General features: G+C 40.0%; 1 protein-coding gene across 2 annotated transcripts in view; it reads right to left on the bottom strand.

Moving 5' to 3' along the window:
- adamts7 (a disintegrin-like and metallopeptidase (reprolysin type) with thrombospondin type 1 motif, 7) overlaps positions 1-20,215 on the bottom strand; it is a 100,895-nt gene that overhangs the window by 49,746 nt on the left and 30,934 nt on the right. The window contains exons 9-11 of one of the 2 annotated variants that reach the window (XM_082160893.1): positions 16,129-16,273; positions 11,960-12,052; positions 11,697-11,842 (exon numbers count right to left, since the gene is read on the bottom strand). In XM_082160893.1, coding sequence (XP_082017019.1) covers positions 11,697-11,842; positions 11,960-12,052; positions 16,129-16,273 — 384 coding nt within the window. The remainder of the gene's footprint in view (positions 1-11,696; positions 11,843-11,959; positions 12,053-16,128; positions 16,274-20,215) is intronic. The other variant, XM_082160894.1, reaches the window with a different exon arrangement.

The raw sequence follows: 20,215 nt of genomic DNA, 5'->3' as shown, positions 1-20,215 counted from the left end.
AAATTAAAGCGCTTCAACAAAGGTTCAATTACATTTACGACAAATGGAGAACCCAAGTTAAATCTTCAAAGAAGCCATTATCACAGTCAACAGAGCCCTTACCTGATGATCTGCTTAATGACATCATCGGTTGCGTCACAGGTCTTTCTGCAGACGTTCAGCGTGTTTATGATGAACTACGTGACGTCTCAATTCCAGAGCAAGACACACGTCGAAGAGTGGATCTGTGTGTAGAGATTTCCAAGTTCATTGTATCCAGAGCCTTAAGTCGACTGCATGGAAAGATTCCAGAAGGAGAAAAGCAAGATTGGCCTGAAGCAGGCTCTCTCTTCGACTCAAGTACATACAAATCGGGTTCTGTCACTTCTCTCTTGAAAGACAACTCCGTGCATTCAAGTAGGTCTTCTGTTAAACGACAAGAAGCTGCCGCTGAAGCTGCTGCAAGCCAAGCTGTTCTGAAAGTGTTACAAGAACAAGAGAGAGAACAATTGGAAATACAGCGCCTAGAAGCAGAAGCTAAAAGGAAGATAGCTGATCAAGAAGCAGCAGCAGTAAGGCGTCGTTTAGAACGAGAAGCAGAGGAAGTGAAACGAAGACTACAGAGAGAGGAAGACGAATCTAAAATTAAGGCTCAACTGGAAGAAGAGTTTGGAGCTCTACAGAAGACTCTGGAAGAAAAACGGAGGAAGATACAGCATTTGGAGGCAGTAAAAGGTCTTAATGCAGCACGAGCGAGAATGCAGGTATATGATCAAGTGAAAGTCATAGAAGAAGAACGGAAAGACATACTAGAGCATGAGATGGCAGCAGATAACAAAGTCCCGGCTCCTTCAAGTCCTCAGTCTCTACGTATGACCTCCATCCCACAAGCTATGACCACCTCAAATGAAAGTACATCAGAGCTCATTAAGGTGCTTGCAGGCGCTCTAAGTGCCAACAGAATTCCAGTTCCTGAACCTTCAGTTTTCAGTGGGGATCCATTGCAATACAACGATTGGAAACTCTCCTTTGAAACACTGATCAACCAGAAGAACCTTCAAGACAAAGAAAAGATATACTACCTTCGAAGATATGTGAGTGGACAAGCTAAGAAAGCCCTCAATGGTTATTTTCTTCTCGGAACTGAGTCTGCCTATGTTGCTGCATGGGAGATTTTGGAAGAGAGATACGGAAACCCATTCACAATTGCAAAAGCATACAGAGACAAGCTCCAAGCGTGGCCCAAGATGGGATCTAAGGACAGCCTTGAGCTCAGGGAGTTCAGTGATTTTCTCCGTAGTTGTGAGGCTGCCATGGTTCACATCAAGGCATTGGAAATCTTGAATGACTGTAATGAAAACAGGAAAATTCTCTCCAAGTTACCTGATTGGCTAACGGCAAGATGGAACCGGAAGGTTATCGAAGTAGAAGAAGAGAGAAACCAATTTCCCTCCTTTAGCCAATTTGTCAAATTTCTGGCAAGGGAGGCCAAAATTGCCTGCCATTCTGTCACATCGTTGCAGTCACTAAAACAAGGTGAAGCTGAAAACCCAAAAGTCCAAAAACATCAAAGCTTCAGAGCAAAGACGCTGACCACAAGTTCCAGCGAACAGACTTTTACTACATGCACTTTCTGTAAGAAAACTGGGCATACTTTGCACAAATGCAGGAAGTTCATGGAGAAAGCCGTTCCAGACAGAATCAAATTCATTCGAGTTGAAAGTCTATGCTTTGGGTGTCTCAGGTCTGGTCACCAGTCAAAGAGCTGCAACAGTAGGAGTGTCTGCGACATTTGCAACAAGCGGCATCCTACCTGTCTGCATGAGGAGCGAGACAAAAAAGAGCAAAGACCGCCACAAGCCAAGCAAAATCCAAGTCAAGAAAGATACAGAGAAATACCTCAATCATCCCAACATGAAGAAACCACAGCCGCTACTTCCAATAGAGTAATACTTGGTGAAGCTAATGCACAAACAGCTGCAGTAATTCCTGTCTGGCTTTCATCCTTAACTCAACCAGAACAAGAAGTCCTTGTATATGCTCTGTTGGATTCTCAAAGCGACACAACTTTCGTTCTAAGTGAAGTAGCTGAAGCCTTGGAAGCAAACAAAGAACAAGTCAAGCTCAAGCTCTCTACTATGGCCTCAAGAACCACAGTAGTAAGCTCTCAAAGAGTAAATAACCTACAAGTCAGAGGCTTTTACTCCGGTAAGAACATCTCCTTGCCACCAGTCTACACGCGCGGGTTTATTCCAGCCAACAGATTGCACATACCTACAAACGAAACTGCGAAAGCATGGTCCCATCTAGAGCACCTCCAAGAAGAGATCGCACCTCTGCAGGACTGCGAAGTAGGTCTGCTTATTGGGTATAACTGCTCACAAGCTCTACTTCCAAAGGAAGTTGTGTTTGGCGAAGATCATCAACCTTATGCACAGCGTATGGACCTTGGATGGAGCATTGTTGGCCATAGGAATCCCACTGTAGACTACGGTGATGCCATCGGAATCAGTCATCGCATAGTAGTGAGACAAGTGACACCATGTGTGGAGCCTTCTCTCAATCTCAAAACTGAAGTACACTATGTGAGCCGAACCAAAGTAAAAGAGATCACTCCCTCAGACATCATAAAGGTCCTTGAGTCAGACTTCTCTGAAAGAGCTGGAGAAGATGATCCGGTGTCTCAAGAAGATCTGAAGTTCCTGGCAAAGTTGAGAGAAAACATCACACAGAAACACAATGGTCACTACGAAATGCCATTACCGTTCAAAGAGGAAAGACCCAAATTACCTAACAACAAGACATGCGCAACACATCGACTGCACTGTCTTGAAAGGAGACTAAAGAAAGATCAACAGTATTACAAAGACTACGTAAACTTCATGGACGATATCATTTCACGTGGTGAAGCGGAAAAGGTCCCAGAGGAAGAAATTGACAACAATCCGGCCTGGTACATTCCACATCATGGAGTTTATCATCCACGAAAACCAGGAAAAATACGTGTAGTATTTGACTGTTCTGCCAAGTTTAAAGAAACATCTCTCAACGACTACCTGCTTACCGGTCCTGACTTGACAAATACATTGGTGGGTGTTCTATGTCGCTTCAGAAAAGGTTCCATTGCAGTCATGTGTGACATTGAAAGGATGTTCCACCAGTTTCACGTGAAAAGGGAAGATCAAGATTATTTAAGATTCCTTTGGTGGGAGAATGGCAACTTGGAAACCATACCATCAATTTATAGAATGAAGGTCCACTTATTTGGAGCAGCCTCGTCTCCTGGCTGTGCCAACTTCAGCCTGAAACATCTGGCACGACAAGGACAAGGTCAGTTCAGTGAAGACTCCATACGCTTCATTCAAAGAAATTTCTACGTTGATGATGGTCTTGCAAGCGTCCAAACTGAGAAGGAAGCCATTCAGCTCGTCAAAGAATCAAGAGAACTTTGCTCCACTGGCAAGCTAAGACTCCACAAGTTTGTTTCCAACAGTGAGAAAGTGATGGCAACCATCCCAGAAGAAGAACGTGCCACAATCAAAGATCAAGACATGGCCTTGAGTTCACCGCACATGGAGAGAGCTCTAGGAGTAGAGTGGTGCATCACATCAGACTCATTCAAATTCAGAGTTCAAGTAAAACCTAATCCGCTAACAAGAAGAGGTGTGCTCTCTACTGTAGCCTCTGTGTATGATCCCCTGGGGTTCATGGCACCCTTTGTCCTTTTGGGGAAACAAATACTCCAGCAAATGTGCAGAGAGAAGATTGGCTGGGATGAGGAACTTCCGGAAGACCTAAGACCCAAGTGGGAGTCCTGGATCAGAGACCTACCCAATCTGGCTGAAAAGCAAATCAAAAGATGTTTTTTACCTTCAAATTTCGGCAACGTGAAAGGATATGAACTTCACCACTTTGCGGATGCAAGCGTCTCCGGCTACGGTGAATGTACCTACCTGCGAGCCATTAACATGTCCGACGAAGTTCATTGCTGTCTGGTAATGGGCAAGTCAAGAGTGTCACCAACCAAGGTCACAACTATTCCGAGACTTGAGCTCTCTGCGGCAGTTGTTGCAGTTCGAACTAGTGACATGCTCCAAAGGGAATTAGAAATCCAAGATCTGCAAGAGTTCTTTTGGACAGATTCCACAGTCGTTCTTGGCTACATAAACAATGACGCCAGAAGATTTCAAGTTTTCGTAGCCAACCGCATACAGAGAATCAAGTCAAGTACAATGCCTGAACAATGGGCTTATGTTGCCTCTGAGGATAATCCGGCAGATCATGCCTCTCGGGGTTTAACCGCAGAGCAACTTAAGACCTCAAACTGGTTCACAGGTCCAAAGTTTCTTTGGTGTAAAGAACTACCTGAAAGAGAACCCAAGGTGGGAGAAATCAGACAGGATGATCCCGAGCTTCGCAAGGTGCTTGTGTGTAATACTAAAGCCAAGGAAGACAGATCTTTTTTGGATCGCCTACAGAAATTCTCTGATTGGTCAAGAGCAGTAAAAGCAGTTGCCAGATTGAAACGACAAGTCAAAGAATACAAAGGTGTGAAGCAAAGAACCAACGAAGCTACAAGCCTAGAAGAAAGGAAAGAAGCAGAACTCGCTATCATCAAGCTAGTTCAAGAAGAAGCATTCTCTGATGAGATAAAGAGCTTGAAAGCAAAACGGGTAGTTACCAAGACCAAAGACAGTAAGCTGTATAAGTTGAGTCCTTTCTTGGACGAAGAGGGTATTCTAAGAGTGGGAGGACGCCTAAGTCAAGCCACGTTACACCCACATGTGAAACATCCAGCAATACTCCCAAAGAACTGCCACATATCAGTCTTACTCATTGAGCACTTTCACGAAAGAGTGCAACATCAAGGACGTGGAATGACAATAAACGAACTGCGAGCTAATGGATGGTGGATCCTGGGATGCAGCAGTGCTGTCTCATCACACATCTCCAAATGTGTCAAGTGCAGAAAGTACAGAAGAGGTACTGAAGAACAAAGGATGGGTGACTTACCACAAGACAGAACGGAGATGACTCCACCCTTCACATACTCAGGCATAGACTGCTTTGGTCCAATCTATGTAAAGGAAGGAAGAAAAGATCTCAAAAAATATGGTCTCTTACTTACCTGTCTATGTTCAAGGGCCATACACATAGAGATGATTGATGACATGACAACTGACGCATTTATTAATGCTTTAAGGGCATTCATTGCCATAAGAGGAAATGTGCGTCAACTAAGATGTGACCAAGGAACTAACTTTGTTGGCGCAAGGCGAGAGTTTGCAGAACTCATGAAAGAAATGGATCAAGAAAGAGTAAAGGCTCTAGGATGTGAATTTTTTATGAATCCTCCAGCGGCAAGTCACATGGGCGGTGTCTGGGAGAGACAAATAAGAACAGTAAGGAGTGTTCTAACTGCTATACTTGACCAGTCATCACGAAGGCTTGACAGCACCTCACTAAGGACATTTCTGTATGAGGTTATGGCTATTGTTAACAGCAGACCACTTACAGCTGAACATTTGAATGATCCATCTGGACCTGAACCTTTGACTCCGAACCACATCCTTACAATGAAGTCAACCATCATTCTGCCTCCACCTGGACAATTTGTTGGAGAAGATCTCTATCTTCAAAAGAGGTGGCGTCGAGTGCAGTATTTGGCTAATGAGTTTTGGACCCGATGGAGGAAAGAATATCTATTAAACTTACAACCAAGACAAAAGTGGCACATGGATAAAAGAAACTTGAAGGTCAATGACATCGTCCTTCTACAAGATGATCTGGTACCACGCAACGAATGGAAGCTAGCAAGGGTCACAGAAGTCTATCCAGGGTCAGATAGTAGGGTGAGAAAACTAAGGTTGCTAGTTAGTAACACTACATTTGACAAAAAGGGGAAACCAACAACTAAAACAGTGTTTCTTGAAAGACCCATACATAAAGTTGTTACTCTGCTTGAGGCAGACTAAGGTGTTTAATGTTTTACTGAAACTCCATGCTAAATGGTTAAATACCAAAAGGTCAGAAGTTGTGTTTATAAGTTTACTTGCAACAACCATTATGTGTAGAGAAATCCACATTAAGGTTTGTGTGATTTGGTGGGAGTGTAATTGTCGCAACATTATAATAATGTATACTTTGTTTTCCACCAATGTCATAATTTAGAATTATAAATCGCATTTAGTATTATTTAGTGATTTTATTTGGAAAAAGTAAAGTGCTTTTATTTTGAAGTTTCCGCGCAAGGTCTTTTGGGACGCTCGTGAGTGAGAGAGTCGGCAAGCTAACAGCAAGTGAAGCACGGACAATTTAATGCTCTGCTAAAAGTGTTAAGGTTGTTATAGTGGATGTCAGCGATCTAAGGAAACCTTTATTCCCTTGTGTACAGCATGCAGCCAACGAGGTATGCTGTTTTGTGTCTGTATTTTACTTTGGTGAACGTTATTTTACATGCTGCGCATGTCATTGTATGTTCATAAGCTAATGCGTTCTTTATTTTCTCGTTATACTGTATGTTTAGTTTTCACGGTGGACATGGAGAATAAGCTTCAAATAAACCTGTAGCAAGAAAACCACTTGTGTCTGCCAGTGCTTCGAGGGAATTACAATTTAGACTAAGTATTCCATGTAGTTACAGGGTAAGTATGACATTGCGGGCTGTAAATTAAAGTGGTGCTTCTTACCCTCTTGTTTCATGTAGTTACAGGGTAAGTAGGCTACAATAAAAACATACATACACACACACAATCTGATATCACTTGGAAAACTTCATTTGAAAAACAACTTATTTCAAAACGGATTTACAGCAATTTGTTTCTCTTGCTTGGTTTCCTCCTCCTCTTGTTCCTCTTCTTCTTTTTCTTTCTTTCCACTGATGAATCTTAAGAAGGAATCCCATGACATGTCTCTTGCTATTCTGTATTATGTGTTAAAAGAAAATACAGTACAGAAATGTCCTCACCATTTACTCATCTTTTACCCTCATGTCATCCGAGATGTATACGAATTTCCTTCTTCAGATTAACTCAAACAAAAGTTTTTAGAAAAATAAATAATCTCTGTGAATGCATATAATGCAAGCTCATGTGTTCCTAAAAGTTGACAACAGCACATACAACAATAACTACAGTAATCCATACGACCCCAATGGATGAATCAATGTCTTCTGAAGTGAAACGATAAGCGTTTGTAAGAAAAATACCAAATATTTTACATTTTTAAACTGTAGACTATCGCTTCCGACCAACTGTCACCTGCGCGTTCATGAGAGGGTTGAGTACGTTTACGCTTGACAATTTAAAGCGTGACGTAAGCGCACCGAAAAACCGAATGTCGATTTATTATTTTTTTTATGTTTTCATTATTGCTTACAACAAAATACAAACAATAACAGATAATAATAATAATGAAAAACAAACCATGCAGAAGAACAGACACCAGTTCTCGCGCGAATTTCACATCAAACTCCCGTGAGAATGCAATGAACGCTTAAAGCTTCACCAAACGCGAAGCCATTCAAGCCGACCCTATGAAGCCGACTCGCATGCACTCGCTGGTGACAGTTGATCGGCAGCGAAAAGATGAGTAAATTCCATTCCACGGGGGGTCAATTTTAACATTGAGCTCATTTTGTTGTAAATTTGGAATGCTGTCAATACAGAGAACAATGACAAAAATCGGTGTTGCCTACATCGTGTTATCCTCTTTTTAAAATTTGCACCCTGTTGACTTCAATGGGGCATATTTTAAACCTGCTTTTACAAGTGCAAGTTTACATTACAAGTGCACAGGTCATGTGAGTGATTCCTTTAGAGTTAACACGGGTGATTCTGACTGCAGTAGATGTGAAAGATATGAATAAAGTTAATTCGGCCAGCGCTCATACCTGTGTTTACATCCTGTTTTCGGTTGAAGTCCAAAGTAGTCGATTGTCGAGTTCACGCGCATATGTTTAGTTACCTATGATCACGCGCGTGAACTCGACAATCGACTACTTTGGACTTCAACCGAAAACAGGATGTAAATACAGGTATGAGCGCTGGCCGAATTAACTTCATTTTAACGGATTGTGTAGCAATATTGTTGTCCAGGTGGAAATCGGGAGAAATTCGGGAGAAAGGTCGGTCCGGCAGATTTTCGGGAGGGGCTTTGAAATTCGGGAGTCTCCCGGAAAAATCGGGAGGGTTGGCATGTATGGGACCAAGAGGGACAAAAAAGGACAAAACATGCTACTTTCTGTCAGGACTTTAGTATTTGAAATGAAAAGTTGATTTTTAAAAAATAATAAAGAATAAGAAGTGTAATATGTTGTAAATCTGTTTTGAAATAAGTTGTTTTTCAAATAAAGGTTTTCCAAGTGATGTCAGATTGTGTGTGTACATGTGTTTTTATTGTACTTACCCTGTAACTACATGAAACAAGAGGGTAAGAAGCACCACTTTAATTTACAGCCCGCAATGTCACACTTACCCTGTAACTACATGAAACAAGAGGGTAAGAAGAACCACTTTAATTTACAGCCCGCAATGTCACACTTACCCTGTAACTACATGAAACAAGAGGGTAAGAAGCACCACTTTAATTTACAGCCCGCAATGTCATACTTACCCTGTAACTACATGAAACAAGAGGGTAAGAAGCACCACTTTAATTTACAGCCCGCAATGTCACACTTACCCTGTAACTACATGAAACAAGAGGGTAAGAAGCACCACTTTAATTTACAGCCCGCAATGTCACACTTACCCTGTAACTACATGGAACAAGAGTATATTTTCCTAGCATTTAAAAAAATAAAAAGTTGCAATAGTTTTACTTGCCTTGAAACTTAATCAGTGCACCTTTGCAATAATAACAAATTAGCCTACTTTATAAATGCACTGATATGTACCCCGCAATTTAAAAAAAGCTTTTATGTATTTTTATACACTATTATTACAAAAAGGTGCAGTGTATGTAGCCTACTCGCTAAATTGCTCCCAAAAGTAAGATTCTAAAATACTTAAATAATCTAAAAAATTTGCCTAAATAATTTGTTATTTTCCTGGTTGTTACCCCTTTATTCACAAAACTTTACATATAATTCCCCTATACTTACACGTACATACTTTATAGGTACACTGTAATTACCGAAAGTTACGCTGTAATTTCGTTTTAATTACGCAGTATTTTCCTGGTTGTTACACCTTTATTCCCAAGACTTTACATATTGTTCCCCTATACTTACACGTAAGTACTTTATAGGTACACTTTAATTACCGAAAGTTATACTGTACTTTCATTTTAATTACTCAGTACTTTCCGGGCTGTAATCTAAAGCGTTACCGACATTTGTAAAAAAAGCAAACATTTCTAAAACAAAGCTTTGTATTGTAATCACACTTAGTCGTGTGTGCTAAACTATAAAAGAGTAAACAACGCATCATGGTTTACATTTTAACTTTAACTTTTATTGTTTTCACAAAAACTTCATCAATTAATCATTTAACATTTAAACATTTCTAGCAGTTCTTGTGCAGAAAAAAAAGCATGTCTGCTTTTTCTGGGAGGATCCTTGATCTCTCCAGGCTGATCATTGGTTACTTGCATCTAGCATTAATGTTTTGATATAATTATAAGCCAACCTACCATTGTTTGTGGAGCGCAGGCTGTCTGCAATATAGTGCACTCCTGGTATTTAATGCCATGGATGTTATTTAAATGTTTGAGCATATTTGTTGTGCTCCCCCCTGAGATGCTGACACGCATTTAAATGATGACAGTTATATGAAATATGCGTCCGAGGTTTTGCGTTCCCAAACGTACATTATCGGAAACCTAAACAAACAGCACATGAGGAGACTGAGTAGCCTATGTGTGGAGCAGCGTTTACTATGAACAGAGCTGAGGAACTTTTAACAATCTGCACGCATATAAATAAAGCGTCATGCTTCTCTGTATAAAAAAAAACTAAAACAAAAAAACAGCGCATATATTTTTTGCGCATATCACAGGCTTTACGATTTCATGATAGCACTCTGCTATTTTATGATTGTAAATTGTTTTAAATAGTTCGCGTAGCCTTAGAAAACGGTGTAATAATGCGGTTCATGGATCACTTCTGTTGGCGGTAAAGAAGATCAAAACAGACTAGCGCGCGAGCCGACAGCATCACCACCACTACCATCTCTCTCTCTCTCTCTCTCTCTCTCTCTCTCTCTCTCTCTCTCTCTCTCTCTCTCTCTCTCTCTCTCTCATCAGAGATGACGTTTCACGGCCAAATCAAATAAACAATCGGAGGAGAGCCCTTCTAGCCAATCCGAGGTGAAAAAGGCAGTACCTTCTCCTACCATCCTGGGAAAAAAATATCGCACAAATATACAAAATGTGTAGAATGACGCTTTTGGGGGATTTAAAAATCCAGTCGCATACTGTAACGTCGTGCCGCGACGCGGGAATGGACAGAACGGAACATTCGGAATCGTTAGTGGAATCGTTAACGTTTGGACGTGTACGATTCCGATGGATCGGAACGTTTGGAACCGGTTCCAAACCGGAACCTGGAACCGATTCCCAAGCCTATGTGTGTGTGTGATGGGCAGGTTTAGGGGTTGGGTTAGTGTGTGTGTGTGTGTGTGTGATGGGTAGGTTTAGGGGTAGGGTTAGTGTGTGTGTGTGTGTGTGATGGGCAGGTTTAGGGGTGGGGTTAGTGTGTGTGTGTGTGTGTGTGTGTGTGATGGGTAGGTTTAGGGGTCGGGTTAGTGTGTGTGTGTGTGTGTGTGTGTGTGATGGGTAGGTTTAGGGGTAGGGTTAGTGTGTGTGTGTGTGTGTGATGGGCAGGTTTAGGGGTCGGGTTAGTGTGTGTGTGTGATGGGCAGGTTTAGGGGTGGGGTTAGTGTGTGTGTGTGTGTGTGTGTGTGTGTGATGGGCAGGTTTAGGGGTGGGGTTAGTGTGTGTGTGTGTGTGTGTGTGTGTGTGTGTGTGTGTGATGGGCAGGTTTAGGGGTAGGGTTAGTGTGTGTGATGGGCAGGTTTAGGGGTGGGGTTAGTGTGTGTGTGTGTGTGTGTGTGATGGGCAGGTTTAGGGGTGGGGTTAGTGTGTGTGTGTGTGTGTGTGTGATGGGCAGGTTTAGGGGTCGGGTTAGTGTGTGTGTGTGTGATGGGCAGGTTTAGGGGTCGGGTTAGTGTGTGTGTGTGTGTGTGTGTGTGTGTGTGATGGGCAGGTTTAGGGGTAGGGTTAGTGTGTGTGATGGGCAGGTTTAGGGGTGGGGTTAGTGTGTGTGTGTGTGTGTGTGTGTGTGTGTGTGTGTGTGTGTGTGTGTGTGTGTGTGTGTGATGGGTAGGTTTAGGGGTAGGGTTAGTGTGTGTGTGTGTGATGGGCAGGTTTAGGGGTGGGGTTAGTGTGTGTGTGTGTGTGATGGGTAGGTTTAGGGGTAGGGTTAGTGTGTGTGTGTGTGATGGGTAGGTTTAGGGGTAGGGTTAGTGTGTGTGTGTGTGTGATGGGCAGGTTTAGGGGTAGGGTTAGTGTGTGTGTGTGTGTGTGATGGGCAGGTTTAGGGGTAGGGTTAGTGTAAGGGGAGAGAATTACAGTTTGGACAGTATAAAAACCATTACGCCTATGGAATGTCCTCACAAGTATAGCAAAACAAACGTGTGTGTGTGTGCATGTGTTTTTTTTTTTTTTTTTTTTTTTTTTTTTCTGAAACTGGAAACAGAGGAAACCAGGAAACTCACACTGGGTTGACACAGTCCCTCTGGGCATTTTGAACGCCCGTGCCGCAGGTCCTGGTGCACTCGGACCAGTCGCTCCACGAATCCCAGCCTCCATTCACGCTTTCAGGCTGGGAACCCATCACCACACACTCCCCGTCAAAACACCACTGACAAAAACAAACATCCAAGATCTTCAGTTAGTCAGAGTACAAGGAACTGGGAAAGAGAACTAGCAGGTGAACTGCATGCAGGGAAATGAAAATCCCACAGAAATCCCGGCTTGCCTTGTCCTCTCCACACTTGGTCCCATCCACGGCACCGTCCAGCCTGGAGTGGCAGGTCGAGCCCACGGTACACCACAGGGTGCTGCACATATTCTGAAGGGGCCAGTCATTTCAAGGGTTTCAATCATTAACAATATGTGACCCTGGACCACAAAACCAGTCACATTTTTTGAAATTGAGATTTATACATCATCTGAAAGCTGAATAAATAAGCTTTCCATTGATGTATGGTTTGTTAGGATAGGACAATATTTGGCCGAGATACAATTCTTCTGGAATCTGGAAATAGGTACTGCATTCCAAATTCAAAATATCAGAGATCGTTAAAAGTGCAAATGAGCCAATATTTTTACAGTGTTAACTATCAAATCTGAATCTGATGTTTGCAATGTGTTTGTCAAAGTTTTCGGGAAAGTTAATTTTACATTAAAATGACTCAATTTACTCACACATTAAACTTTTTTTTTTTTTTTTTTATGAATGAGGCACATTGACGTTTGAGGAAATGTATTTGATAGACAATTATTTTTCAAATATTGGTAATATTTAAAGACAAAACAACTTACTATAAATGTAAAAAAATTAAATAAAAATAAAACTTTTTTATTTTAAATTCTGTCCAAAAAATTTAAATACTTTAGATGTCATGGGCTGTTTAGATTGCATTTTTAATGTGCTTTTTAATATATGTTATATTATGTAACCGTATAATTACAGAGCACTTGACTCTTGCATTGTCAGTACAAGATCTTGACCAAAAATGTATGCACCTCTTGATGGAAATAAATGTTGTGATGTAATCTCCATCAAGAGGTGCATCAATATTTGTTCAAGATCTTTACAGAGTGTAAAGTCTCCAGAACATCCCAAAGACTCTCAATGAATTTAAGGAGCCGATTCATGTGTGGAAATGACTCTTCATGCTCCTCACCACCATTCTTTCACAGTTTGAGCCTGATGAATCTTGACATTATCATCCTGGAATATTGCCATGATGTGTCTTCATACATCTTTTTAAAAATAATTTTATAGCATAAAATTTGGTACTGCACCCAAACAAAATCTTACTGAAAGCAAATTAATTGAGATATCAACCTCAAATTTGGAACACGACTTGTTTAAATTATGGCTTTGATTTTCTAGCAGTTTTAGAGTTCAACATATTTCATAAAATATATATTTTATATAAAATATTGTTCATAAATCATTTTCATAAACTTAAACCTCTATAACTTTTTTTGATTCACTTTTTAAACAACAATAATCTGCCAAGGGTCATCTTTAAAATAAGACCACACTTAAGTCTGTGCTCCCAAGCTTAACATTTGTATGACACTCTTGACACATTTAATGACATTTCTGACCACTATTGACCAATGTGTACATTTTTTTAATTGACGCAGAAGGGTTAAAGCAACACACTCCACCAATTAGGGTTAGAAGAACTGTTGCCAAACATATAACATGATAGAAACATAATAATCACTGCAATAATGATCCAATCATAGACCCTTAAGAATTTTCCTATTTAAATCCAAAACGCTACTTTTTTTTTCATTTTTTTTTTTGTGCTGTAAATATCTATAAGAGCATTAATGTTCTCAAAACGTTCACGAAATGGCAGATCTTGTGTACCAAACCCAAGCGTTAATTGCATTTCTAAACCTCTGCAATTTCCTCTGTTTCATTTCTTGAACTGTAACAGCCCTGATAAGGAAACTGAAGTCTGGCTTTATCTGTGTCCGAAGGAGCGAGTGGCAACTCTTCCGGTGTCTCTGTGACATTTGGACAGTAATTGAACGATGGCTAGTATCTATCAGCAGAAAGCAGAAAACATCACTGATGCGACTTGACATACATGACCGACATACAACCCTGCAATCTGATGCCCTTTTCCCTATTTTAATTCTGCAGGATGCCATTCAAACAAGATATGCTGTTTTCCCCCTCTTTGTTTAGCTAGCTTACTGTAGGTGAAAAATATTCAAGGTAAAGAGCTCTTTATGTTAAACCGTTTACAAAGTATAGTTCTTCTAGCTGGAACATAAGCCCTGCTATACTAATGATGTGCTTTTGTTTTCCCACTAAAACAGCTGGGAATCAGATGGTACTGATGTAAGTAACTGAGACTTCCTCTGTGATGGAAAAGTGTGTGTGTGGTCTATGCCTTACCAGACACTTGAACTAATAGAGGTTTTTGTTGAACCCTTCACAATATAACAGTGAGAATATTTAAGAAGCCCATGGGCCTGAAAGTACATGAGTTGCTTAATGGGAAAGTTTCCCTAATGAGATCAAATTCAGAACAGCATCCCGACAGACGTCTTTGTTGAGAAGACCAGCATGGCTGGTCACCATATTGTGCGACTATTTTTCTTCTTTTCTGTTACATGGATGAAAGAAAGTCATGCACAGGAATTACGCGACCTGAACTCCGGCTTCACAGTAAAGTATACTTTCAAGCAAAATCGAAGAATGAATTTGCTGTGATGTCATTTTGAACAAAATCAGGCCAAAATAAAGTTAATTTAGTAGTTCGAAACAGCTTGCCAAAGAGAATTTTCCAGAAAAGTTATTTATAACTAAACCGGCTGGCAAACGCCTTCGAACTCCCATTGGTCCGGGGTGATGATGTAATAGGTGGGTGTGTTTCTGAGGCTCCACCCTTTTATGTTTAACTCTTCTCCAGTTCATTTCTGCTGTTCAGTTCGTCAAGGTCAGACGCAAGTAAAAACATGAACACACTGGACAGACGCTTGATAGTAGAAATCTAAGTTTTAATTCTAATTGAAGGAGACACTGAGGGCCCGATTTTAATGATCTGAAATGCAAGTATCAAACTATGTGGTGTTCGATACTTACAAACAAAGTAACTTTGTGGGTGGATCTCGACTGACTCTTGCGAATGACTCTTGCGCCTAAATCTAAAATGGGTTGGTCTGAAGTAGCTACATTACGCATAGGTGTGGTTTGGGTGTAACGTGAAATAAACCAATCAGAGCGACATCTCACATTCCCTTTAAGAGCAGACGCGCTTGTTCCATGGCGGATTGCTATTATAACGGCGGATTTGCCAGGCACACGCCAGGAGCGGTTCACAGCCGAGGAGACCGACGTTCTCGTCAGGGCCGTAAAACACAGAGAAGTGACATTGTATGGGGATGGGAGAAACCCACCCAAATTAGCTTCGGTTAAACAGGCGTATAATAATTTGGGTAAATGTGTAAGCTAGATTTATGCCAATTTTTTCACATCTTCATGGACACAACAATGATTTCCCTCATGTGGAATATTTTTCCTCTTAAGTATGTATGGTTTGCAAAATTGGGAACTGCTGCTTCTGTGTAGATGAGAGAGTCGAAGTGTATGAGTGTTGTGCACACGCTACATTATGGCCAAGCATGCGCCCTTAAAATAGCATCTGAATAACGCGCCACTGACTTTAGACTAGGTTTTTCCTGGTCTGTGGCGGAATTGTTTTCTGGAACTGCAAAATAGCACCAGGGAACGTTTGCGCCGGAACACGCCTCCTCTTTTCACTGAACCGCCCCCGGGAGCGCAAGTTCATTCCCTAATTTACCGACGTGCGTCTGTGGAGGGAAAAGTCCGCTGTGCGTCGGGTGCCAAATAGGAATGATATTGTAAGTAATTACTGTAAAGCTGCTTGCTTTTAAACAATCTATTGTATAAAGTGCTTTATATAAATAAACGTGACTTTAAAGGAGTGCTGAATTGCATTCATATCGCTATGATCAGATGCTTTCTTAACTGCTGTTTTCTCACCGCTGTCATTCTTGTTGTGTTTATTTTGTTAGCACATATTTACATATTCATCTAAACCTCACTCTCATCAGTGTCGGGACGTTCGCTAACAGTACAGCTGACAGCTGGTCATGTATTTCTAACTTCTTTGTACCCCTAGGCGAAGAACGAAAGGGCCTTAAGAAAAAGCGCTAATATATTTTTATTAGGTTACATTATAGCCTACTTTTTTTTTACAGTTCCCAGCAGAAAACGTCTCGCTCCATCTGCACTTCATAAACAGATAATTTAAGAACGCTGTTTGCACTTGTGTACACCTCTGACCCATTTTCCCCAGTAGTTTGGCATCATACATGTGTCTGCAGGGGGAATGGGAGGTATTTGTGGGTTTAAGGGGAAAATCTTACGTCTACGTCGTCACAGAGCAGTGAGTTTGACCCGTACTGGAGCTTGCACTGGTGAGCGGCGCTGTACAGGACACCAGCGGGAGACGAACGCTTCGACAGCTCGTTTCTGACGGGAGGATCATCCAGACACCAGCCCCAGCCTCGACTGTGGAGAACAACACACAAACACACCTCAGGAAACTCATTCTCACTTCAGTACTTTCATAGGTTCCAGTATTACATTATCTTTACTGAACAGCCGCTTCGATCTAAAAAATTAATAAATAAGGCCTTTTTTGAGGCCTTGTCACCTTTGGCTTTTGGCTTGCTTAGTTGGGGACATTAATATTCAACAATATTATTGATCTGCCTGCACTGACACCATTATATGAGAACTGAACTGAGCTGGATGATGACATCACTGTTTTCTCCAGAGCGGCTAATATATATATATAAACTTTTTTGCAACAAAAATGAACCATCACTGAATTTATTCAAGCTGGACTGTGATTTTCTTCTAGAAACAAACTTTGTTGCATTATTTTCCTGTTATCACTGTAAAGCTGCTTTGAAACAATCTCTATTGTAAAAAGCGCGATATAAATAAAGGTGACTTGACTTGACTTGTCCACACTAATACATTTTTGATTGAAAACGCATCTTTTTTTCTCTCTGTTTTGGCCTTGCGTCCAACACTGAGACAGTGTTTTTAGCAACGAAAATCAAGCTTTTTGAAAACGCTCTCCAAAAACATTTGAAAACTCTGTGTAAATGTAAGTTTAGTCATGTGACGCATATTGAACCCATAGATATTCATGTTCATAGTGGTATTGTGCCTGTTATGTGCTATTCAATTTCACACAGTTGATAATACGTTTCTTTGCACACTCTTCATATCACAGTCCTGCAAAGATGACAGAAAATTCACTCACAGTGAATGAGACTGAGTGCCATTTGAGCAATCTGAAAATATTACATAAGCCCTCAAAACTTGCAGTGCAGATTGCTGAAAATGTTCACCAAAAAAATATTTCCACTGGTGATACTAAATATCACTTTAGTTTAATTTTTGCCAGATGCTATTCTACAAAGTACAAGAAAAACCAGCTCAACTACATAGAAAACCCTCCAGCCATAAAAAAAAAAAAAAAAAAAAACTATTTTGGTACAATATTTAGTTTCTAAACAAAACTCTTCAAGTCAAAGAGGACAGCGTGTCAGCCTTTAATTCAGTTTTTGTACTCAAATAATACAGGAGAAAAACACACAACAGCTAAATCTGACACATGGGGTAATTGGAGACATGGCGCTGCCAATATACTTTTAAAAGCCAACAATTGAGTAAAGACAAAACTGTTCAGACAACAAGGAGAGGTTCCTTCGGGACACATGCCATCTGTCTGTAAGCCTCCCAAACCACATGGTCCTTTCCTCAAATTCCCTGTAACACATTCCATATGTTTTTTTTTAAAACAACCAGCATAAGTGTGTATATTACATCTACAAGTCAATATCATTTACAGGGCCTTTCAATACACACACACAAAAAGACATTAACAGAAAGAGACTAACAGAAGTTGAATTTGAACTGGAATGAAAAGAGGAAGAATTTACTGAATCTAACACACAGGCAATGATATTATGGGAAATTAAGTGTCCATAATCTCTTTTTTATTTTCAGTCGTGTATGAAATATTGAGAATATGGAGAAAAATAACACAATTTGGCACAGTTGTTGTCATTTACAGTCAATGTCCAGAAATTATGATGGTTGTGATAGCTTGCAATGTAAATCAATGATATCTTTATAAGAGCATAGCAGACGGAACATAAAACGCATGTAAACATCAGTTGTTATTCTATATCTGGCAATAACCATAGTTCGAATTACAGGGGGTAACCCCCAAAGGGACAGAAATATCAGTTTTGGGGGGGTCAGATCATTTTTCTGATATTGTGAAAAAATATAATTACAGTTACAATACAAGTCAACTCCTATTTTCACTGTAGGAACATTTTAATGTAAAGCGATTTCAGACACCCCTATTGTGGACCGTACCATTTTTAACCAACTTCTCAAGCAAGTGTCACCGTTGAATGACAAAACGCAAGTATCATTCTTTTCAACATTCCTTATTTGTATATTCAAAAATATTTAAAATAATCTAATTTAATACAGTTATAATTTTTCAATGTAAATTATTTAATTTTATTGGTAACAGCCTAGTGTCTAATTATTTTAATTGAATATATTTATAAAATTTAAGAATTTGAAATGAAAGATGGAGCATACATTTAATAAAATTAGGGGAAAATGCCCTTTATAAAGGTACAAAAAATTATTCTGAGTGTTTTCAAACAGTGATGTAATGAAACATTGACAATTTAAGCTTGAAGGAAGTAAAGCCTCTGTTTAAGGAAATGTAATTTTGCCAAAAGAAGAACTTTTATTTTAAATATATGTTCATTTTAAATCAGCCTACTTCAGTGTGATATGTTACCATATTATCATGCTTAACACTGAGAATTTGAATAATTGTAATGTGATGATCAGATGCAGATATCTAAATATAGGCAGTTTGCGGGTGGATTACTTATTTTTAATAGTGGATTCGGGCGACTCAAAGTGCACCAGATTAATGAATTTATCTTTAAAATGTAAAAAAAAAAATGATTACAGGGGGGCATGCCCCCGGACCCCCCTAGAGGTACCGAGCTCCACCAACAAAAAAATGTGGGAAACACATTAGGCTATATGATGATCTACAAAAAAATACACATTTAATTATCTTATTATTAAAATACATTATTATGATTTTACCACCTCCGCCTCATTTTGAGCCAGGAAAACCCTGAAATAGGCAATAGGCTTCTTGTAAAGTTATTACTTTTACTAGTAATTAGAATGGTATTTCAGTGCACTTAACATCTAACTTTTGGGAGTTGATCAAAACAGTTCTCTTTTGGATATATAATAACAATGAGATATTCTGTAGCTTACTGATTATCAGTTTGTCGCATGTTTAGAAGTATGTGTGTTGCACAACACATGTTGCACTTGGCGATCACGGTGGGGATTGATATGGTAGTGGACCATGATGGTCATAGAAGAAGTGAAGGAGCAGTACCCCCATATTATGGTGGGGTAATTCGCACTCTGGCAATAACATGTCTAAGCAAGATGAAATAAAAGCTTCTTCAATGTGCATTCAGTCTTTTTACTTCTTGTGCCACTCCAAACAATTATCTAACGGCTCTCGTCTGCACAAGAGTGTAAAGCACAGATAGACTAATGGTACAGAGGTAGGCCTGAGCAATCAAAACGTAAAGGCATTAAGATAAACTAATTTCTCATTTCCTGATGTATCCGCTTGGCCTAGATTTTGTAACATATCCTGGCAGTTGTGTTAAACATTTCCCCTCATTTCAGGCCAAGCTGCAGTAGGCAAGCCTTGTCTAATGTGCTCCATATGGCAGGCAACAAAACTAGTGTAACTAAGACAGAAGAATCCTTCTTCTTGGGAAATCTCAGCCATTCACAATGCCTTTGGCAACACACACATGCAAAGGTCAAGAAGGACAGAACCAGCTTGTTGAGAGGGTAAAAGACTGATAAAGCTGTGCCAATGAACTTTCCTTAAGTGTAAAAATCATCAAAGGGTGCAATTATTACTCCAATTTTGTGCCATCAGACAAAATTAGCCATCAGTCCATTTTATGAAATAGTTATTCATTCCACAACTTGGAGGAATGCTTTCATGTCCCTTCGTCTCTACTGGGTTTTTACAACTTTCCATGATAAAAAAAATAAAAAAATACTGTGACAATGTTTCTATTTTTTACAGGATGCCTGTATATTTTGCAACTTATAACCATATATTTCATTAAGTGATGTAATGTTAATATACCTACTTTAACTACCAAATCCATTTTTAAAATGGATCGTAAGTGACCTGTTCTTAAACACAGTCAATAGATGTTGCACAAACACAAAACACCATCAGGGTAACACACACGACACCAATGCAATAAACAATAACTAAATAACATAATGTAACAAAAAACACACTAATGTACAGTACTGATATTTTTTATAAAACATGTAATC

The sequence above is a fragment of the Leuciscus leuciscus genome (assembly GCF_965113295.1).
Source record: "Leuciscus leuciscus genome assembly, chromosome: 2".
Lineage (NCBI taxonomy): Eukaryota > Metazoa > Chordata > Actinopteri > Cypriniformes > Leuciscidae > Leuciscus > Leuciscus leuciscus.
This window is presented reverse-complemented; position numbering and strand designations above follow the sequence as displayed.